The sequence below is a fragment of the Cibotium barometz genome, chromosome 10 (assembly GCF_041138505.1).
Source record: "Cibotium barometz isolate CiBa-2024 chromosome 10, ASM4113850v1, whole genome shotgun sequence".
NCBI lineage: Eukaryota > Viridiplantae > Streptophyta > Polypodiopsida > Cyatheales > Cibotiaceae > Cibotium > Cibotium barometz.
Genome location: NC_141055.1, coordinates 3842093 through 3862629, shown reverse-complemented (window position 1 = coordinate 3862629; position 20537 = coordinate 3842093). Strand labels below are relative to the sequence as shown.

Genomic DNA, 20537 nt, shown 5'->3' with positions numbered 1-20537 from the left:
CATTATATACCTAGATGAATCCAGGAACATGACCAAGTTCACCTTTTAGGAACGTGCATGTTATATACTCATGGTAGTCAACCCACAAGACTATATAACTATCAACTCCATTATGCATAGTATGGACTAGATACTACGACATCCCCACTAACGTCATCAGTGCCCAATAGTGGGTGTAGAACTCTGTATCAAGATATGCTCTCACACACGCACTCCGCAGACACACACACACACACACACACACACACACACACACACACACACACAGCCCAAGTTGATGGAGATCATTGCTGCTCCTCAAACATGGGCTACCTTCTGCTGTTTCCGCCTTAATATGCACACTTGACCCCTTCTATAGTTACTCGACTGTTGTAGAAGGCTGAATGTCTAATGACAAGCGGAAGGTTCCTATTTGTAAGAGGAATCCGCTAGTCGCGGGCTGGTTGGCCAGCTCCATGTAGGTCATGGGCTGGTTGACTGGCAAAGAAACTCCAAATCAACCTTAACCTAAAAGGTCTATTTTTCAAACATCTGGGCGCCTAAACCTGGCCGGCCCATTCATGGCTGCCCAGGCTCAAAACAGGCTGCTAACTGTGCACCCCTTTGCTGGCCTGCTCCACGCTCCTGCCAGAACAGCTCATCTACTGCCCGACCTTCCCCGGTGTCTGCTCCATGCTGATCTGCAGGTGTGTCACACTGTGATACTTCAAATAATAAGATTGAAAAGCAATACTCTCAATTCAGAATTCAGATAAAACACTACATCGAAAAGTTTACTACCCACTACATAACATGGAAAGATCCTTTTGCCAGATAGTCCAAAGGCTTACAAACATGAAGAAAAATTGTTGATAAAAGAGACTGATTGCTGGTTTAGTAGTTTGTGGGCTATGCCACAATGCGTACCATACAGTTTTTGCACCTGATGCGGTCCAAAGATTCCAGTAACTGAATCTCTTTCCGAAGTCGAGAGACCACTCCATCTATCTCTAGAAGCTCCTGCCGAGTTGCATCTTGCACAGGTATCTTGCTGGCAATGTGATATGATAAAATCTCTGGCCTTTTAACCATGTCATACATGTTCGGGAGTTCCACCATCTGCCTCCACATGTCTGCAATATGTCCACAAATAAGTAAAAGAGCACAAGTCACTTGCATTTTGGTTTGCAAAGAGACAAAATTTAACCTGCAGCCCGGCGAGCAAGATTGTAGGCATCATACATCCTGTAGACCCAATGTGGCCAAGCAGTCCGCTGGGCCCGAAACAACCATTTTGATTCATCTGAGACCCAAGCCTTGCAAGCACCACCCCAACCTGCTTCAGCACTGCGTCTCTGAGGTAGCCCCCCGTCAACTGAACCTGCGATTACAGAACAATCATTCGCACCATCGCCCACTTGACTTGTACCTAGGGATCTTTCCTGTCTCTCTGGTTGCCTTGATTGAGTGATCGAATTTCCCCCTTCCCTTCTTAAACTCCACCACCACCTGTGAGTAGCTTCATCTTCTTCGCTAGCACTCCCTTCATCCACACTGTCTGACCGACTGCTGTAAATGCCAGTTGAATCCAGTGCACCTGACTGGCTAGCAAAAGTACTGGCAAAATCTATTTTCTCATATTCAAAAACCTCGTCTTCAGGTTCCTCCGTGTCACTTTCAGAGTCCGCATCGTGAGTTTCAAAAGGTTTTCGAACTGCTTTACAAACTTTGCCACTCTCGTAGTTTGGAATAGATGCCAACACCCCAAATGCATCTCTCGGAATATGCAAAGGCATATCCTCAGGAATAATCTGCACTTGAGCACATGGCTGCAAATTGCAAAGATAAAACAATAATCACAGTAACTTTTTTTTTATGAAACATTCAGAAAAGATTAAATTAAGGGCATGCATACATAACAAAAAAGAAATGTGTTTGACAAAGTAGCAGTTTCTTACAACACCATGAGCATTTGTCCATGCATGGCTAGTGCGAAATCTTTGCCGCCCTCGAGTGACCACATTGATTGAACCATCTTCCAAGTGCCGAAGCTGTCTAATCTGTTGAAAACAATAGCATGCAAGCAGAGGAAAACACAACCAAACTTATTCTTCTGCAATCTTTGAAGTTCCATAGTTAGCATCTTGGGGAATACCGTGTATTTCAAAAAAGAATCCTTTGCATTGAAAGCAAAAAGAAACCCAGCTCACACCAAATTGAACCTAGGAGCTCTACATATGTGAATGCCATTGAAAAAGGTGGAACATCTTGACCACCCATCATCTTCGAACAGAGACCCCATTCCAACCCCAGCCCATTTGTAAATTTAGGAATTATGTGTAACAGGCTCTAGATTACGTAAATCTCCGTTAGTAAAGTGGGCCTAACATAAACAATGTCCTCCTCAACATTAAGGGTTCCTAGACATATCTCAACTTCTACACCCAAGGTCTATTCAAGCCATACATCTGACTCACATTGAACCTTTTACTTTAATGATAAAGTTTTATTAGTTGAGTTACTCAAAGAGCTCTGAGCAAACTTGTTCTAGAAAGGTGAGGTGTCTTGCTTAAAAACTTATGCTAACACGAATAAATGCATTAAAAAACCATTACCTCAGCTGTTGTGCCCACTGAAGCAAAATGAAGACCATCACCGGTTGGTCTTGCACGGACATGTATCTGCATAAATTACCAATTGAAATTGAGCATCTATTTTGTAAGCCCAACTGAAAATTAGCAGAGTTTGCAACAAGCATAGATCTTCCAAAGCTATATATATATACCTAGATGAATCCAAGAACATGCCCAAATTCACCTTTTAGGAACGTGCATGTTATATACTCATGGTAGTCAACCCACAAGACTATATAACTATCAACTCCATTATGCATAGTATGGACTAGATACTACGACATCCCCATTAACGTCATCAGTGCCCAATAGTGGGTGTAGAACTCTATATCAAGATATGCTCTCACACACACACTCCATACACACACACACACATAAGAGCATATATTCACACAAAGCCCTTCGTACTGAGCTTCCAAAGCTATCTATTTTCTCCATTCCTTTTTTAAAAATTTAAAGCAACAAGCTTTCCATGATTCATGGCCAAAAGCTTCCTTGTTTAATGTAGAGTTTTGTTGAGTTCACGGTTAGGGTTTCGAGGCTAGGGTGGATGGAAGCTCTCCATGGTGCGAGTGTGTGCAGGCATGGCAAGAGAGAGATGATGATGAAGCTCGGTGTGTTGCACAACTCAACAATAATTAGATTAATGATTTATGAATCCTTCACCAAGTATAATGCTCTTATAGCCTTAGAGCCTTATCTTTTGACTAACTCACACACTCAAAGGCAATGAGACATGGCATGGGCTATGGCATCATTGCTTACATACACACACATAGAAATTCCCATCAAAAACCCCCTCATAGAAAATGGAGAGTAGTGCTTGAGAAGGCCTCTAGCAACAGCAACAATGATGGCCTCCGGACTGCACCTGTGGTGCCAACACCCGAACCTCAAGTCAACAAGGCATGATAAGGAGCTCCACCACACCTGCAAACTCGAAGAGCTCTTTCTCAGCAAAAAGCACCCCCCCCCCCCCCAAAACACACACACTATCCACATAACTTCCTAGGTGCAACAATTTGCCCTCATGCAAGACGTGGGAAAATGACATGGGAATGGAACCTTTTATATGGTCAAGGCCCTGTTACACAGATCGGAAAACTCACAGAAAAATAACACACAAGAGATAATTACATCTCATTTTGGGAGACAACCCGGGCAAAGAACCCTTGACCCACACACAAGTGTTTAGAAAGCCCAATCATAGTCTTTCTCATTAAGAGAGAGAACATGTACCTCTACGATGGCTACTATCTCTTACTCCACCTATTCTTCTTCTTCATTTTCTTCAGCTGTCAAGTATGCATGATGCTTCTCATGTTCTTGTTCTTGTTCCACCTGCTTGAAGCATTAAGCTTCTTTGTGCCCAAGTCTTTAGCAGTAATGACACCTCATCTTGCTTGTTGAAGGTGCCATTAGGGTTAGGCACAAGCAAGGGCTATAGTGGCTCAAAGATAGCGATGGTGGAAGTGTATTGTCACATGCACCCTGCACTATGGTGCTATGTGACACACTGGCTCCGCATTGTATGTAACATCATGCAATATTAATACCTTTCTAGGATTATTTGTCGTATGCCGTGACCCCATTGTGAGCCCTAGTGCGGGACATGTCAAGCACGAGCTACGTAGGTCAGTCTCCATGCTTAATAAAATTTTAGTTTAAAAGAGGAGTTCCTATCACATTTCATAATTATGGGTATTTATTTAAAAGTAGAATTTTAAAAATTCTCAAAAAATACAACAAAACTATGGCAAATTTTTTTAAAAAATGAATTTAATTTTATGCATAATTTTGTTAATACAAAAAGAGGAATTCCCATCGTATTCTAGGCATAAACATGTTTATGCTAAAAGAATGATTTTTGTTACATTTATGAAAAATAATTTTATAGTATTTATGCATATTTATTTAAATAGAGAAAAGAAGAATTCCCATCATATTCTAGGCTGCAGTAAAAACTGGCCGACTGCTTGTCCCTTAACCCACTTGGAGAACAAAGCATATAATTCATCTCAAGCTAGGCATGGTGTCATGTGCACCCTACACTAGGGTACAGAGTGACACATTGGCATGATCATCAATACAAACATTTGTACAGAATAGTACCTTTTTATAGGAATATTTGTTCTACGTCGTGACCCCATTGTGAGCCCTCAGTCCACGGCCAGTCAGGCACGAGTTACATAGGTCTGTCTCCAAGCCATAGAGGTCAGTCGAGAGTCAGATAGTGCATGTAGAGTCAGCCTTGGCAGTAGGTCTTGCATTAAACAGCATCTAGTTCATGAAGGCATGCCCATGGGCTAGCCAAAGGCCAGTCCATGGCTGGTGGCTCTATCAAAGGCTTTGTCAAGGGCTATTGACAGCCCTAACCCTCTATATGAGGCAGCTAACAGCATACAGAGGTAGCATGTCCCTGTCGGCCAGCAGTAGGGGCAGCCATAGGACATGGTCTTCAGCCTGTCTTGGGCTGTGTGCAAACAGCCAGCAGGCAGGGAAGCAAACAGGACATGCGCAGTATTTTTCAGAATTAAATGCTATTTTTTAAGCATATAAATTCATGGGCATCATATGTACAGTCCTACAGCTATCTGGACATGCATAAGTGGCCCGAAGAGTCTTCTGCAATGCCTCGGAATTAGTGGATACTCAATGGACATAGGGTCTTCCTCATCCTTGCATTGGGCATTCATATCGCTTGTTTCTCAAGCATTGTACAGCATTCTCCAAAGAATAATATGAGAAAATACTCCTACCTTTTTTTTTTGGCGCGGGGGGGGGTCGCTTCAGTGGGTATTTGGGACCCAATAAGGTGTCGTCTATTTCACTCTTATTCTCTTCTCTCTCTCTCTCTACTCTGTGAATTTGGATGCTAAAGATTCTCACCACATAAAGGTATAAAGAAGGCCCTGTTGTGTGTTACCACAATCAAGCTCAGTGGATGTAACATTGGTATCAGAGCAGTAGGTTGGTGACCCAACTCGGCTACCTAAAGAAGTGAGAGCATCCGCTGGATGGTAATACTGCAGTCCAGAAAAAACAACCAAGCCTCCACCATGTCAAGAGAGAAATCACATCAAGAAGAAAGCCCACAGGAAATAATGGAGGCACAAAGCTTCCAACGCAACACACCAACACAGAGAACGCTTCCACCAAGCACAGAAAAGCTCCTGAAAATAATGATGGAGCAAATAAATTCTCTGAAGATGCAGCTTGCCGCAGAAAAAGAAAAGCGCAAAGAAGGCATCTCAGATCTGGCGCATATGTTCTTCACTATGGAGGAACAAAGAAGAAAAGACGAAGATAGACGTGAAGAAGCAAGTAGAAAAGCAGAAGAACAAAAAAAATAGAGAAGAACATAGACATGCGAAGGAACAACGAGATAAGGAAGCCACATGCAAATATGAGGGAGACCAACGCCGTCAAGAAGCCGCCGACCGAGAATTTCAACAAAGACTCAACTGGGAGACTATGCAAATCCAGCATCAGTAAACGATGGCACAGATTTTGGCATCCCTCCCCAAGACGGCTCCGAACACCTCGTCCACAACCGCCCCTACCACCACCATCATACAAACCTCTCCAAATTTTAGTAAGTATAATGGTAAGTGTGATCATGCGGCTGCTACTCCATTTATTCATCAATTTGAACCACATTTTCCTTTAGCTAAAATTACAGATCCACAAGACAAAGTCCATCTGGTAACACCCCAGCTTACTTGGGAAGCTGTTACTTGGTGGCAACATTGGTCACAACTTCACACAGACCCCATCACACGCCAATTCCAATTTGATTGGACTACCTTCATGGCTGACCTCAAAGCCCGTTTTCTTCCACCAGAGTACAGGACCGATCTTGAGGACGAGTTTTACAAAGTCACTAAGGGTGGTTCCCTTGTTTTGACCTATTCCAACAAGGTCATTACAATGGCCCAGCAGTTGGGCATATCGGAAGAAGATAAGCTCAAGCAGCTCATTCGAGGTATAGACACTAACATTAGCTATCCAGTTAGGAATTTTCAGCCTCAGACTTATGCACGGGAGCTGGTCCTCACTCACAATCAAGAATTGATGCTGAACGGAGGTAAGCCCGAGCAGGTACAGTCTACTCTTAAGCCCCAACTGCAATCATCTTCCCAGGGTAAGAAGGGGGTTCAGAATAGCAAAGACCAAAAGGACCAAAAGAAAAACTCTCAGGGTCAATCAGGCAATAGAAAGGATTCTACACCCAAGAAGGTTCCTGAGGAAAAAGCTAAGGAGTGCATCACTGGTCTAGCCGGATGAACAAATACGATACAAGACAGACAACCGTTGTTTCTTTTGTCACACGGTGTGACACGAGAAGAAAGATTGCACTAAATTGCAGGTTGAAAAGTCTACTAAAGCATCCACTTCCATAGTAGCAACCGTAGCAACCCCATCCACACCTCTGCCATCAATGTCATTCGGCTTTTGCCCGCTTTGAATTCGGTGCCACCAGCGGTATTTGATGATAAGCAGGAGGGTGAGGCTGAGGGACAAACAAAGGCTCTCATCTGTGCCTATGGCACTGTAAGGGGACAGTAGTTCATTGTCCTCTTTGACATGGGCAGTTCTGAGGATGCCATCTCTCCGTAGTAGTTGGCAAACAAGATGAGTTGTACCTTGGTTCCTTACCATTTAGATGTGGAATCACGAGTACCCCCAGTTGTTGGCGGACTACTTCGAAGCCCTAAACCTGCCGCCGAGCTAGGCAGGAGGGAATGTCCCGTGCACCGTACACTAGCGTACATAGTGACACATTGGCATGATCATTAGTGCAAACATTTGTACATAATAGTACCTTTTTATAGAAATATTTGTTGTACGCCGTGACCCCATTGTCAGTCTAGGGATAGTCAAGCACGAGCTACGTAGGTCAGTCGAGAGTCAGTCCTCTTAACCCACTTGGAGAATTCATCAAATAGTGCATGTAGAGTCAGCCTTACCAGTAGGACTTGCATTTGACAGCATCTAGGTCATGATGGCATGCCCATGGGCTAGCCAAAGGCCAGTCCATGGTTGGTGGCTCTGTCAAAGGCTTGGTCAAGGGTATTGACAACCCTGACCCTCTATATGAGACAGTCAACAGCATACAGGGACAACACGTCCCTGTCGGCCAGCAGCCGCAGCAGCCATAGGACATTGTCTGCAGCCTGTCTTGGGCTGTGTGCAAACAGCCAGCAGATTGGGCAGCAAACAAGACATGTGCTGCGTTTTTCAGCATTAAATGATAATTTTTAAGCATATAAATTCATGGACAACAGTCAGCCAACTCAACAGGCAACAAGGTAGGTGAAAATAACCAGTCGACCAGCATTAAATGTTATGCCTAACATTTAATGTTAGCATTGAATTGGCCGACAACCTTCTCCTCGCCAACCAGCAGCCTGAAGCCATATATAAGCAAGCACATCATTCCTCATTCATCATTTAGTAATTCACCAAAGTACAAGCGACAGTTCAGCATCCAATCCTTTCCGGGCAAACATTGGAGATCCTCTTCAGCATTCAGCCAGCACATGTGTAGTCCTACAACTATCTGAACCTGCATAAGTGGCCCGAAGAGTCTTCTGCAATGCCTCGGAATTGGTGGATGCTCAGCCGATGTACGGACTTTCTCGTCCTTGCGTTGGGCATTCATATCGCTTGTTTCTTGAGCATTGGTACAGCATTCTCCAACGAATAATATGAGCAAATACTCCTGCTTGCTGCAGAAGGGGGGGGGTGTGGCGGGGCGGGCTTCAATGAGTATTTGGGACCCAATAAGGTGTCGCCTACTATACTCTTATTCTCTTCTCTCTCTCTACTCTGTGAATTTGGATGCTAAAGATTCTCACCACATAAAGGTATAAAGAAGGCCCTGTTGTGCGTAATCACGATCAACCTCAGTGCATTAAAGACATGGTAAAGTCAGTCCAATAGACGCATAAAAGAAAGCATGTTAAAGCATTTCATAGCATGGATGCATTGACCACCCATTCATAGTTACCGCGGAACGGGAACGTTCCAGGAACGTCGGATGCTAGAACGGGAGCGGGAACGGGAACGGGAACGGGAGCGGATGGGGAACGTCGCGGAACGCCACGTCATATGACATGTCAGCATATGACGCAAAAAAATGTAACTTTTTGTATACGGATAGCCAAATATGCTTCATAATATTTGCTCCCCCAAGACATGAACATACATTTCTGCAAGCAAAACTCTTTTTTTTTTTTTTGGGGGGGGGGGGACGTTTCGGGACGTTCCGAGAACGTGCCTTTGCCCGGAATGGCGTTCCGACGTTCCGGGAAGGCGGAACGACGTTCCGTGGTGGTAACTATGCACCCATTGGGAGCCCATGGGGCAATCGACTCTCGAGGCAAGTCACATGCCTTAACATTTGATGCTAGGCATCATATGGCAGCCCATATCCCTGTCTGCCAACATGGAGGGCTGATCACAGGCCTTTTTCCAGCACTTGTGGCAGTCGACCAGCATTAAATGCTAGTCAACCAACATTAGACGTTAGGTACGCCACATGCCCTGACATTAAATGCTAAATTCTCAGTCGTGAGCATAATTATCGGGCCAACATCAGCATGAATAGACCTACCAGCAGCAAAATTCCATATAAAAGCAGCCGTTGGTCCATTGCATAAATCACTTAATAATTCAAAATTCAGCAAAGCACTTCAAGAGAACATGTGTGCTTGAGATCCACCAGGTTCTTGGAGCATATGTAATTCCACCCGTCGGTGTGGAATCTACTCCTCCACGTATGAGAGTCTCTCTATGCCGGCCTATCTCTAGTAGAAAAAGTCCTCGGCATCTCTAGTCACTATAGTCCATCACTTTGGCAAGGGGGCCAAACCCCTCTCTGAAAAGGCAATGGAACCTCCCTCTAATCTAATAGTACACGGGGCATCAGCAGATGCAGTGCTCCTCCGTCTCTGGCTCTAGCTCACATAGATCACATATACGTTGCTCTGCCGGTACTCTCTGTGGTCCATTTCTACCTGTCTCAATCCTCGGCTGATGAGAGGAAGTGTGGATCTGGCCAATGCCATGTGACAAATTATGTCCATGTATCTCGGACGAGTGATGAAACCATCCTTTGTGAGGCGAAGCAGGTGATCTCTATAAAAACTCATCTTCGTCCCTAGAAGGCCCGTTGGTGATACCCATGTCATCTCAGTGTCTAATATGATAATATACTACCTAATGATTATGTTCACCTTTGAGTGGTGCAAAGGTAGAGAAGGGGCGTCCAAAGAGTACTGAAAAGGTGGCAATCTATCCATCGAGATCCCATGTAGACCGAACCATGTAGTCATCTGTGCATACATGCATGTCTCATCTCCCCTTTCTGCAAGCTATCGTGATGACTCCAAAGCGAGCCTAGCATATCTATGTCGAGGGAGCTCCCATAAACTGTGGAGGAAAGATATTGACCTGGTAAGAGCCTCTACTACGAGTGATGCAACAGCCATCCCTGCTCAAATGATCTCATGTGGGACTGATGGCTTAGCAATCATCATAAGAAGAGGTCTCTCCATAGATCCCCATCCATCGTAGGACACCCCCCCCCGGGCACGGCGGCGGCGGCGGCAATGATCTAGGCTCGCTCCCCAAATGTTATATATATATATATATATATATATATATATATGTATATATATATATATGTATATATATATATATATGTATATATATATATATGTATATGTACACATACATATATATGTACACATACATATATATGTACACATATATGTACATATATATGTACATATATATGTATATGTACATATATATGAATATATACATACGTATGTATATATATATATTATATGTACATATATATGAATATATACATATATATATATATATATATATATATATATATATATATATTATATGTACTATACATATATATGAATATATACATACGTATGTATATATATATATTATATGTACATATATATGAATATATACATATATATATATATATATATATATATATATATATATGTACATATATAGTACATATAATATATATATATATATATATATATATATATATATATTCATATATATGTACATATAATATATATATATACATACGTATGTATATATTCATATATATGTACATATACATATATATGTACATATATATATATAATATGTATGTATATATATATATATATACATACATATATACATATGTACATATATATATATATATACGTATGTATATATATATATATATACATACGTATATATATGTATATATGTATGTATATATATATATATATATACATACATATATACATATACATACGTATGTATATATATATACATACATATATATTCATATACATACATATATACATACATATATACATATATATACGTATATGTATATTTATATATATGTATATATACATACCTATATATATGTATATATGTATATATATATGTATATGTATATGTATATACGTATGTATATATACATATGTATATATACATATACATATACATACGTATATATATATATATATACATACATCCATATATAATTGTATATACATATATATATACATACGTATGTATATGTATACATATATATATATATATGTGTATATACGTATGTATATATATGTACATATATACGTATATATATATATATATATATATATATATATATATATATATATATATACGGTATATGTACATATATATACATATATGTACGTACATACACATATGTACGTACATATACACACATGTACGTACGTATACGTACGTACATGTACGTACGTATACGTACGTACATGTACGTACGTATACGTACGTACATATGTACGTATATGTACGTACGTATATGTACGTATATGTACGTATATACGTATATATACGTATATACGTATATATACGTATATACGTGTATATATATATATATATATACACGTATATACGTATATACATATGTACATATATACGTATATATATATGTATATATGTATATGTATATATGTAAACATATATACATATACATACACATATATGTTTACATATTTACATATATACATATATATATATATATATGCGTATATATGTACATATGTATATACGTATATATACGTATATACTATATATATACGTATTATATATATATACGTATATACATGTACATATATACGTATATATATATATATATATATATATATATATATATATATATATATATATATATATATACGTATATACATATATATATATACGTTTATATACGTATATATATATATAATACGTATATATACGTATATACGTATACATATATATGTATGTACATATATATGTATATATATATATATACGTATATAAGTATACGTATACATACATACATACATATGTATGTATGTATGTATGTATGTATGTACATACACATATATGTATTTACATATACATATATGTACATACATACATACATACATATGTATATATACATATATATACACACACACACACACATACATACATACATATAGTCAAGGGACACATCCTCTCGAAGGGTCACACCACCTCACTTGGGACACGACTACTAGTCTAAAGACACATCTATTCATGAAAGGGCATGATCCTGCAGAGGGACATGACTCTTCAATTGTAACTCTTCGGCACCTATTTAAAGAGGGCTCCCATGTGCAATTCAATCAACTCAAATTCTTTGGCTTAATCTTGAAAGCCTTGTCATTTTAGTTCTGAATCATGTGATTAGAATAGTTAATAGAGGGATTAGAAGATAACAATTGTAGCATTTTCTTGCTTATTTGAACATGAGAGAGTCGTCCCTTGGGTGAGTTTGAGCTTCAAGCACGTTTTTGGAGGCTGAAAACTCTGATTTCTCACCATTTCTCTCCATTTCTAAGCCCACCATAGCCATATCCAGCTTGGGGCAAATGATTTTCGCTATTCTACACCACTTGCACACCCCAGATGGTTGTTTTTCAGTAAAGCACTCCTAAAGCTTGCTGAAATTTCTGGTTTTATGTGATATACAGCTGTTATACTAGTTTATGCGCTCATGGATGAGCCACATGCGCCCATGTGGGTTATACTAGTTTATGCGCTCATGGATGAGCCACATGCGCCCATGTGGGTTATACTAGTTTATGCGCTCATGGATGAGCCAATATAACAGGTTGTATGTTGCATCCATGAGCGCATAAACTAATATAACAGGTTGTATGTTGCATCCATGAGCGCCAAAACCTGTAAATTTCTTACATCTCCGTGTGTTTCTTCTCTCCTCCCTCCCCCCTTTTTTACATCCCCCTTGCCGATGTGGTGTTTCCCCCTTTCAGGCCCCTTGAAATCGTCACTTCTTTTTCATTTCCATCAGTGTTCCCATTTCTCATGACCATAAACCACAAGCTATCCTTACACAACATAAAGCAAATTATCCAACAAAACCTAAGCATCAATACCAGATGTAAGACTCTAGGCAGTTAAATTGAGAAAGAACACCTGATAAAACAAAAGACTTGCAAACTGACTCAAAAATGCTATCACTTTATAGTCAATCGAAGACATACCACACCGATTGTGTAGGGTGCCTCATCTTGCTTCATGGCTAGCTCCACTGCAGCTTTAAAACGAGGTTGTATTACACGTAATGGCAATGTTGCCTCTGGGAATAGCACAATCCCTTGCAAAACAACATCACTCATACTCATTAGACACATTGGACTCGTAATCCTTACACATTGGTAGCACTTTGGTATCAAATACAGACAACTAAAACAACAGTTAACAAATTCAAGTAGGGAAAAATGATGAGTTCACCCTCTAAATAGAACATTGGAAGAGTGAGAACATCCCCTCCATCTAAAAAGGATCGCCTACAAATAATGTCATCCACTTCTGTGCTGACAAGAAGACATCAGAGAGCAACACCTTTTGTGAAGTTCTTAACATTAGAATGAGTAGTGGAAAATGTGAGGTCTCACCGCCCAAATACGAGTGCATGCAGGTAAGGGAGGTATCAAAAGTAAAGCCACCACGGGGTCCTGCTCCACCATCGCCGTGACCTTCCAAGCTGAATAAAAAACCAAGATACATAATAAAAATGCATGCGGTGGACTTAAAAGTGTTGTTTGGCAAAAACTAAACAATCCATCAGAAAGCATCTGCAATGTTATTCCAAGTTCCCCAAGCAGGTCAATGATCAGCAAAGGAAAGTGTATAGCACACAACATGCATAAAGAACACCACTAGTACACAGAAATGGAACTGAGAAAAGGACACAATTTTACATGGGACACTAATAAAACATATGCATATCCATGGAGTTTGGACCCAATTCTACAGTGAGTAACAAAATGGGTAACAACTCCTCCAAACAGCATTTTATTTCTTCCACAGACACGCGCACACACGCCAGCAGAAACTACCAAAGGATTGTCCTTTCAATATGGCCCCTACGCTATATATAGATGACACGTGCAAATAGATAACCTCTCACGTTATGATAAATATATCCTATCCCTGTTAAATCAAGTAAAAATATTGATTGTATGAAGATATATGGACTGTTAAAAATCAAGTGTCAGTTGTGGGTTGAGCTAGGAGAGGCGCAAGCGGTCTAGCTTGGAAAATAAAAAGAGTCCTTTTCTGGAATCCATGAGAAGCTTGAGGTTCAGAAAAAAGGCTCTCGGTACAATATCTCTTGGTTTAACGGTAAGCTATCATTGATGATGTCACTAGTACCGCCCTAAAGGGTAGCAATCCCCTAAGCTCTTTTGCCTATAAAGGATTTTATTCTGATCAGGAACGCAGGATCGCATCTGTGCAGAGAACTATGGAGCTTATGCGCGTAGGTGATACATTACCTGATGTTGTCCTCGTTGTTGTCGTCGTCGTAGGAAGGGGGGTTATCGGAGTCCACCTCCTCCACCTCCAGCTGCTCCGCGTCCAGTTCAAGTATACGCTGCATCTGCAAGCGCTCGCTCGGAGGCACGCCCTCCATGCCAACTAACACAACATGTTCAACTGCAAATGCACCCCGTTAATTTTCTTTCCCGTGTACAAAATCACATTAACAAAAGGTTCTGCAGTGGTAGCCTCTCAAAGGGAGGTCGTGGGTTCGAACCTTCACTAACGTGCACAAAAACGATCATCCTGTACGCATACTCGTTTCAAGATGCACACTCACATTCACATCTGCACATGCATGTTTCCACATTTCATCTACACACACACGTTCAAAGCTGTGAATGCATGTACATCACTTTGCATACGCACCATGTACATCACTTTGCATACGCACGTTCCAAGAATGGTCTGCAAACGTACATACCTATCTATGTACATACGTTCTCGCCCCACTTTCATTTTTCACTATTCACTCTCTAGCTAGCCAAACTCTTGTAAATTTTATCCAAAATCTCAACCTATTAACTCTCTGTCTCCCACGCTATCATCATGGAAGGAGCAGGAGAGACCTCCTCGAACACAGTGTTGCTCACACCCACCAAGAAGAGGAAGGCCATAAGGGTCCCCAAACTCTTGGAGCACTAGGTGGCTGCTACATCGTTTACTCCCCACTGGGCATGGAGCTACTTTGGGAAGTCGAAGGCCACATGATCCACAACAAGATCCGATCCAAGAAGAAGGGGAGGCACAAGCTCACCTATGACACAGGATTGTTAAGGTCGCCAAAACGGCCGGAAGTCATGGAGCACATGGATAGCCTCGAACTCAATGGGTTGTCGGCTCTTTCGACTTAGGGCCAAACCTCAGCATGTGCTTCTAAAGTATTTTCTCTGATGACACACATCTTAGTGCTGGCACAGTCCAAGATTCTACAGGAGTTGACTTGACATTAGCCAAGACCGTGGATGTTGTCTGTGAAGCCTTACACCTGCCTAGAGCCATAGAACCCTACCAGAAACTAAGTGGAGCACCGAGACATCATTAGAGGCCGAGTCAACAAGGATGGTGTGATGTGGGAAGATTTCTCGACCTAACCTCATTACCCTAGCCAAGGTCCTCACCGTGCTAACCAACCTTAGGTGGATGGACAAGTATAATTGGTGCAACCCATGCCTTCTCACCCATCTCAAGCAAGGTTTACCGATGAGCTGGGCCAACCACTTCCATCACGACCTCCACAACATCTACCCAAACCTTGTCGGCAAGTTCAAAGTAGCCATGGTCCTCATCAAGGTCCTTTACTATGTTGTTGGGTGGAAAGAGCTCCCCAAACTATACAATCACCAACATTTTCCACCTCGATCAAGCATCTTCCGCAACACGCCCCACATGCTCGCTCCCATGAGGACTCTCCACAACCCAAGAAGCAAAGGAATCAACTACTACCACCAATTCCTTCGTCGACTTTCTGGAGACAAACCTAATGGGTCACACCAGCATGGTAGGTGGCAACTAGGGCAAGTGGTAGCCAGGCCCCCAAGGAGCACGTCTTGGATACTGACCATCTTACATATATCATCCCATTTTTGGGGTAGCATATTCTCCACTTCACAAGGGGCTGCACAGAACATTATTACTGAAACACATAGGTCGATCCAAGAAGGCTATCTCACCTCAGCCAAAAGCTTCTCTCGGGCCATCTTCAACTCTCAGGGCCGCCTTCCAAACTTCCCCGGAGCCTTTGCCTCTATGATCCACAATCTTGCAAGGCATATGACAAAATTCATGGCTAGACAAAAGGAGCAAGTAGATGTGGACCATTAAGCACTCCTCTTACCAACATTGCCTAGTCGGAAACCCAAAAGAATGGTGCCATTGCACTACTGCAACCGTAGGCTCTTAAAGCCGACTCAAGAATCAATCATCTTTAGAGAGAGCTAGAGATAATATAAACGAAGGTTGAGGGAGCCAGAGTAGCGAGGATGCAAACAAAGGAGAACTCACCCAGGCTACCCTGCACTACACAGGGCTGAAACAATGGCACGAAACAGGCAATAGCTCATAGATGAGGTCAATAATAATAGGATGTATGAGCAGTCCAAGGATTTCAAGAGGGCCATCAAAGCTAAGGATCAAACAATTCAACTAGAAAACAGATTACAAAAAGGATAGCCATGCCACAATAAGAGTTGGTCGCCCCTGAGATGGAGAAGAATGTTAACAGGTTGATGGACACGGTCACCAACATTCCATTTCTCCAACCACCCTCTAGCCTCCTTGAGAGCTGCAGCACCAAAGCCTCAAGCTTAACCCAACATCTACATCAACAAAGACATCACCATCTCCACTTTTCACCCAATCCTCTCAAAGGTTCCCTACACTTCCCACACCACCCTCACCATGCTCTTCTTCCAAAACACAATCTCCTTCACATAGCACTCCACCATCTTGTGTTTCTCTTACCATGTGTGCCTTAACCTTCAATCTTGGTGCCGCGTATTTAACTTCTCCGACAGTGTGGATGAGGGAGACTACATTAATCTTTTTGTTCCCAATAAGCTATGCCCATACCTAGAAGCCATCCAATGGATTCACACACATGGCTGGCATGTATTAGACGAAGCTTACAACTATCTCACTATAGAGGCAAGCACTATCTACAAGCCCATGAGCATCCTCATTTTCTATCATAAGATCTAGAAGTGGCTATACAACTCATGAGCACCAGCAAACACCACACATGTTAAACACCGTGCATGTGGCCTACTCCCAAGACATCTCAGATGATGAATACAAGGAGGCCCACGAATTTTATTGATCCATGAAGCCAGTGCTCACTATAAAGGAAGAGGAAGAATATACAACTGGCATTGCCAAGGACAAGGACGATGATGATGAATTTGGAAGCAAGGATATGTCAGAGGAGGACCACCCAACATGATCAGTTGGTGGGCCCAAGCGAGGCTCCGCACAATCCTTCTCCATCCAACCCCTCATCCCGCACAAGCTCCGTATGCTTCCACCAAAGGCCTAGCAAACAACAAGCCTCCACATTAGCTCCCCCTCTTGATGCATCCACCTAACCACTCCTCCATGGATTACACCTCCTGCCTTGCCAATGCTGCCGCCATCACCCCTCTAATCTCTCAAACCAACCCCACTTCTTACCTTCTAGGGGATGTTCTAAATGGACTCACCAAAGCCTCAACTTTATAAGATGACCACCCCTCTCTCACATCACACGTTGAAGCCTTGTGTTTGGATGTAAGCTGGCGAGATCCCAGCACCACCCATGGAAGAGCAGTAGGCAGATGAATCCTCTTAACTACCATTCAACTGGCATGACCCTCTTGATGGAATTGACATTGACAAAGCATGGCACACAGAGGCACCACTCGAACCCCACCCCAAATATAAACAGGATCATTGATCACCTCAACGTTTGCCTCATCAAACTCTATATGGAACAGAAGTTTAATCTGTGGTCAAGAGTTCATCTCATAAGAGGGGACCGAAGCGGGCTACAAGAAATCACAAGCCCCCCAACCATACATGAACTCATGGGTGACCTATGTGGCACCGACCCTACCTTCTCCAGGAAGGAATAATGTTATGTCCCCAAGTACCTCAGAGTTAGCCCTATCTATTTCTTCCTGATCGAACAATGATGGGCATGGAACCTATTCGAGCAAGAGCTAGAGAAGAACCCGAAAAGCTAGAAGAACCCGAAAAGCTACACTTTAATTCCCTTGGATACCTCCACCATGACCACCCCTCCTTGTCCATGAAGAATGAATCGTCGCAAATGTACAAGTTCATCCAGGACTATGATGAGGTGCCTCACCCCAACATTGTCATTATAATCCATTCACTTTTTTCGATTCATCATTGTCCTTTTGGTGGAGTTTCTAAAATGGCATACATTTGATGAAAGTCTCCAAGGCATGGCCTTTGACATCAATAAGGGCTCGACTCTTCGCCAAATACTTAGTTACTACAAGCGAACGCATTGGCTGCAATGCTGGCGAATTCTCACATTTGAAGATAAGCCACCTAGTACACGAAGTCTCACTTTGACTTCTACACTAGCTCCCACGAAGTCTAACTTTGACTTCTATCGGAAATTCCACTAGCCTCCCCTTGAGCTAGCTTCATTGCTAATTTTGAGAACATAACCATAATTAGGGAGGGAGGAATGTTAATGACATTAGTTAACATTTCTCCAAATGCACGGCAACACCTTCGAGCTATATTTTTTGTACCACGCAATACGCTTCATGTAAAATGCTTATGGGAAATCTCTGAGCTTATGACTTGTGTAATGCTAGAAGATAGTCAAATTGAGCCTACAACTTGTGTAATGCTAGTAATGTATATACTTAAACTAGGGACTTAGCCTAGACTAGCTTATTGGGCCCCAAACATTGTACAATGCCCAATGTATAACGTATAGGGCGCAATAAGCTAGTCTAGGTTAATCCCATAGTCTAAGTATACATTACTAGCATTACACAAGTTATACGCACGGTTTTGACTATCTTCAGCATTGCACAAGTCGTAAGCTCAATTTTGACTATCTTTCACCATCACATAAGTCGTAAGCTCAAAGATTTCCCATAATCATTTTATACGAAGTGCGCACATTGCGTGGTATAAAAAAAAATATGGCTCGAAGGCGTTGTCGTGCATTCAAAGTAATGTTAGCCAATGTGGTTAACATCAACTCCACATACTGCACTTCAATTATGCTCTCAAACTTACGGAGCTTCTCTATATCCAATGCCTTTGTGAAGACGGCAGCCACCTGATCCTCTATGCTGACATATACCCGAAACCTTCTCCTCCCTGACAAAATGATAATGCAACTCAATGTGCTTCGTCCTGTCATGATAGACTATATATTACCAACCATGCTACTAATGTTATCATAATAGATGACAACATCCCTAGAGCTCACCCATATCACCAAAGTAGCTTCTAAAACTAAGCTACCTCATAAGATGCTTAAGCACTGCCCTTGTACTATACCTATGTCCTCGACAAGGAAACTGCCGGTTGTTTCTTGCTTCTCTAATTCATATCAGCACTCCCAAAAGAGAACATAAAGCTACTCATAGATTTCTTGTACGAGACACTACCAACCTAATCTCAACATATATCCATGTAGTTATATCTCCATGCCAACCTCATAGAAAAGTACGTAATCAACAATGGGCTTTATGGCCACATCCAATTGTGGTTTCCTGGGGGCTTGCAAAAACTGACTCTCACATGTCTAATAACATAGCTCAAATCTAGCCTAGTAATGGTCATGTAGATCAAGTGTTTGTGTATAGTGGGATCCTCCAAAAGCCCAAAACATAAATTTAAAAAAAGTTAACAAAGTTAATCGCACATAATAGGGTCTTTTTTCTTCATCTAGGAGGATGCCTTAATCTGAGGGAGTGATTATCATGTTTGCATGTAGCTCTCATAGTTACCCAAAGGTGTTGCTCCAAAATCAAAGAGGGAAACAAATGGAATTACCCTTACCCATGTACTGCTTCTTTGCTTACCTCTTGAGCTCTTCACATGAATAGATGCTCTGATATCATGAACAAAATGTGGGGGAGAGAGTGAGCTTGATCTCTTTGCAAGCAAACACATACACACAAGAGTAGACAAGCACACAAGAGAGATGAGTGAAATTTCTTATATTCTCTTGTCTTCTCTTCTCTACAACCACAAGCGTACATACTATCGTACTATAATATAGAATGGTCAGTCCATAGTGTGAACCCGACTACATGAGTTGGTACTACATGACATACTATCCTACTATAACATATAATGGTCGGTCCATAATGTGAACCCGACTACATGAGTTGGCACTATAATTACGCCATAACTCTAATACACCAAAGTTCCTATAAACCACTGGTGGCATATCACCCATAATCTCATCAACCATGCCAGTGGCATAAGTGTGGAGGCTATCAGATG

General features: G+C 41.5%; 1 protein-coding gene across 2 annotated transcripts in view; it reads right to left on the bottom strand.

Annotated features, from left to right (window-relative positions):
- The window catches only part of LOC147634448 (ATP-dependent protease La (LON) domain protein), a 65228-nt gene extending 50508 nt beyond the window's left edge, over positions 1 to 14720 (bottom strand). Inside the window, exons 1-8 of one of the 2 annotated variants that reach the window (XM_086803511.1) lie at positions 14513 to 14719; positions 13631 to 13719; positions 13467 to 13544; positions 13217 to 13329; positions 2595 to 2660; positions 1938 to 2039; positions 1187 to 1808; positions 907 to 1112 (exon numbers count right to left, since the gene is read on the bottom strand). In XM_086803511.1, the coding sequence (XP_086659637.1) occupies positions 907 to 1112; positions 1187 to 1808; positions 1938 to 2039; positions 2595 to 2660; positions 13217 to 13329; positions 13467 to 13544; positions 13631 to 13719; positions 14513 to 14649 (1413 nt within the window). In that variant the 5' untranslated portion in view covers positions 14650 to 14719. Of the gene's footprint in view, positions 1 to 906; positions 1113 to 1186; positions 1809 to 1937; positions 2040 to 2594; positions 2661 to 13216; positions 13330 to 13466; positions 13545 to 13630; positions 13720 to 14512 lie in introns of both variants that reach the window. The other variant, XM_086803512.1, reaches the window with a different exon arrangement.
- Positions 14721 to 20537: the final 5817 nt, after the last annotated feature.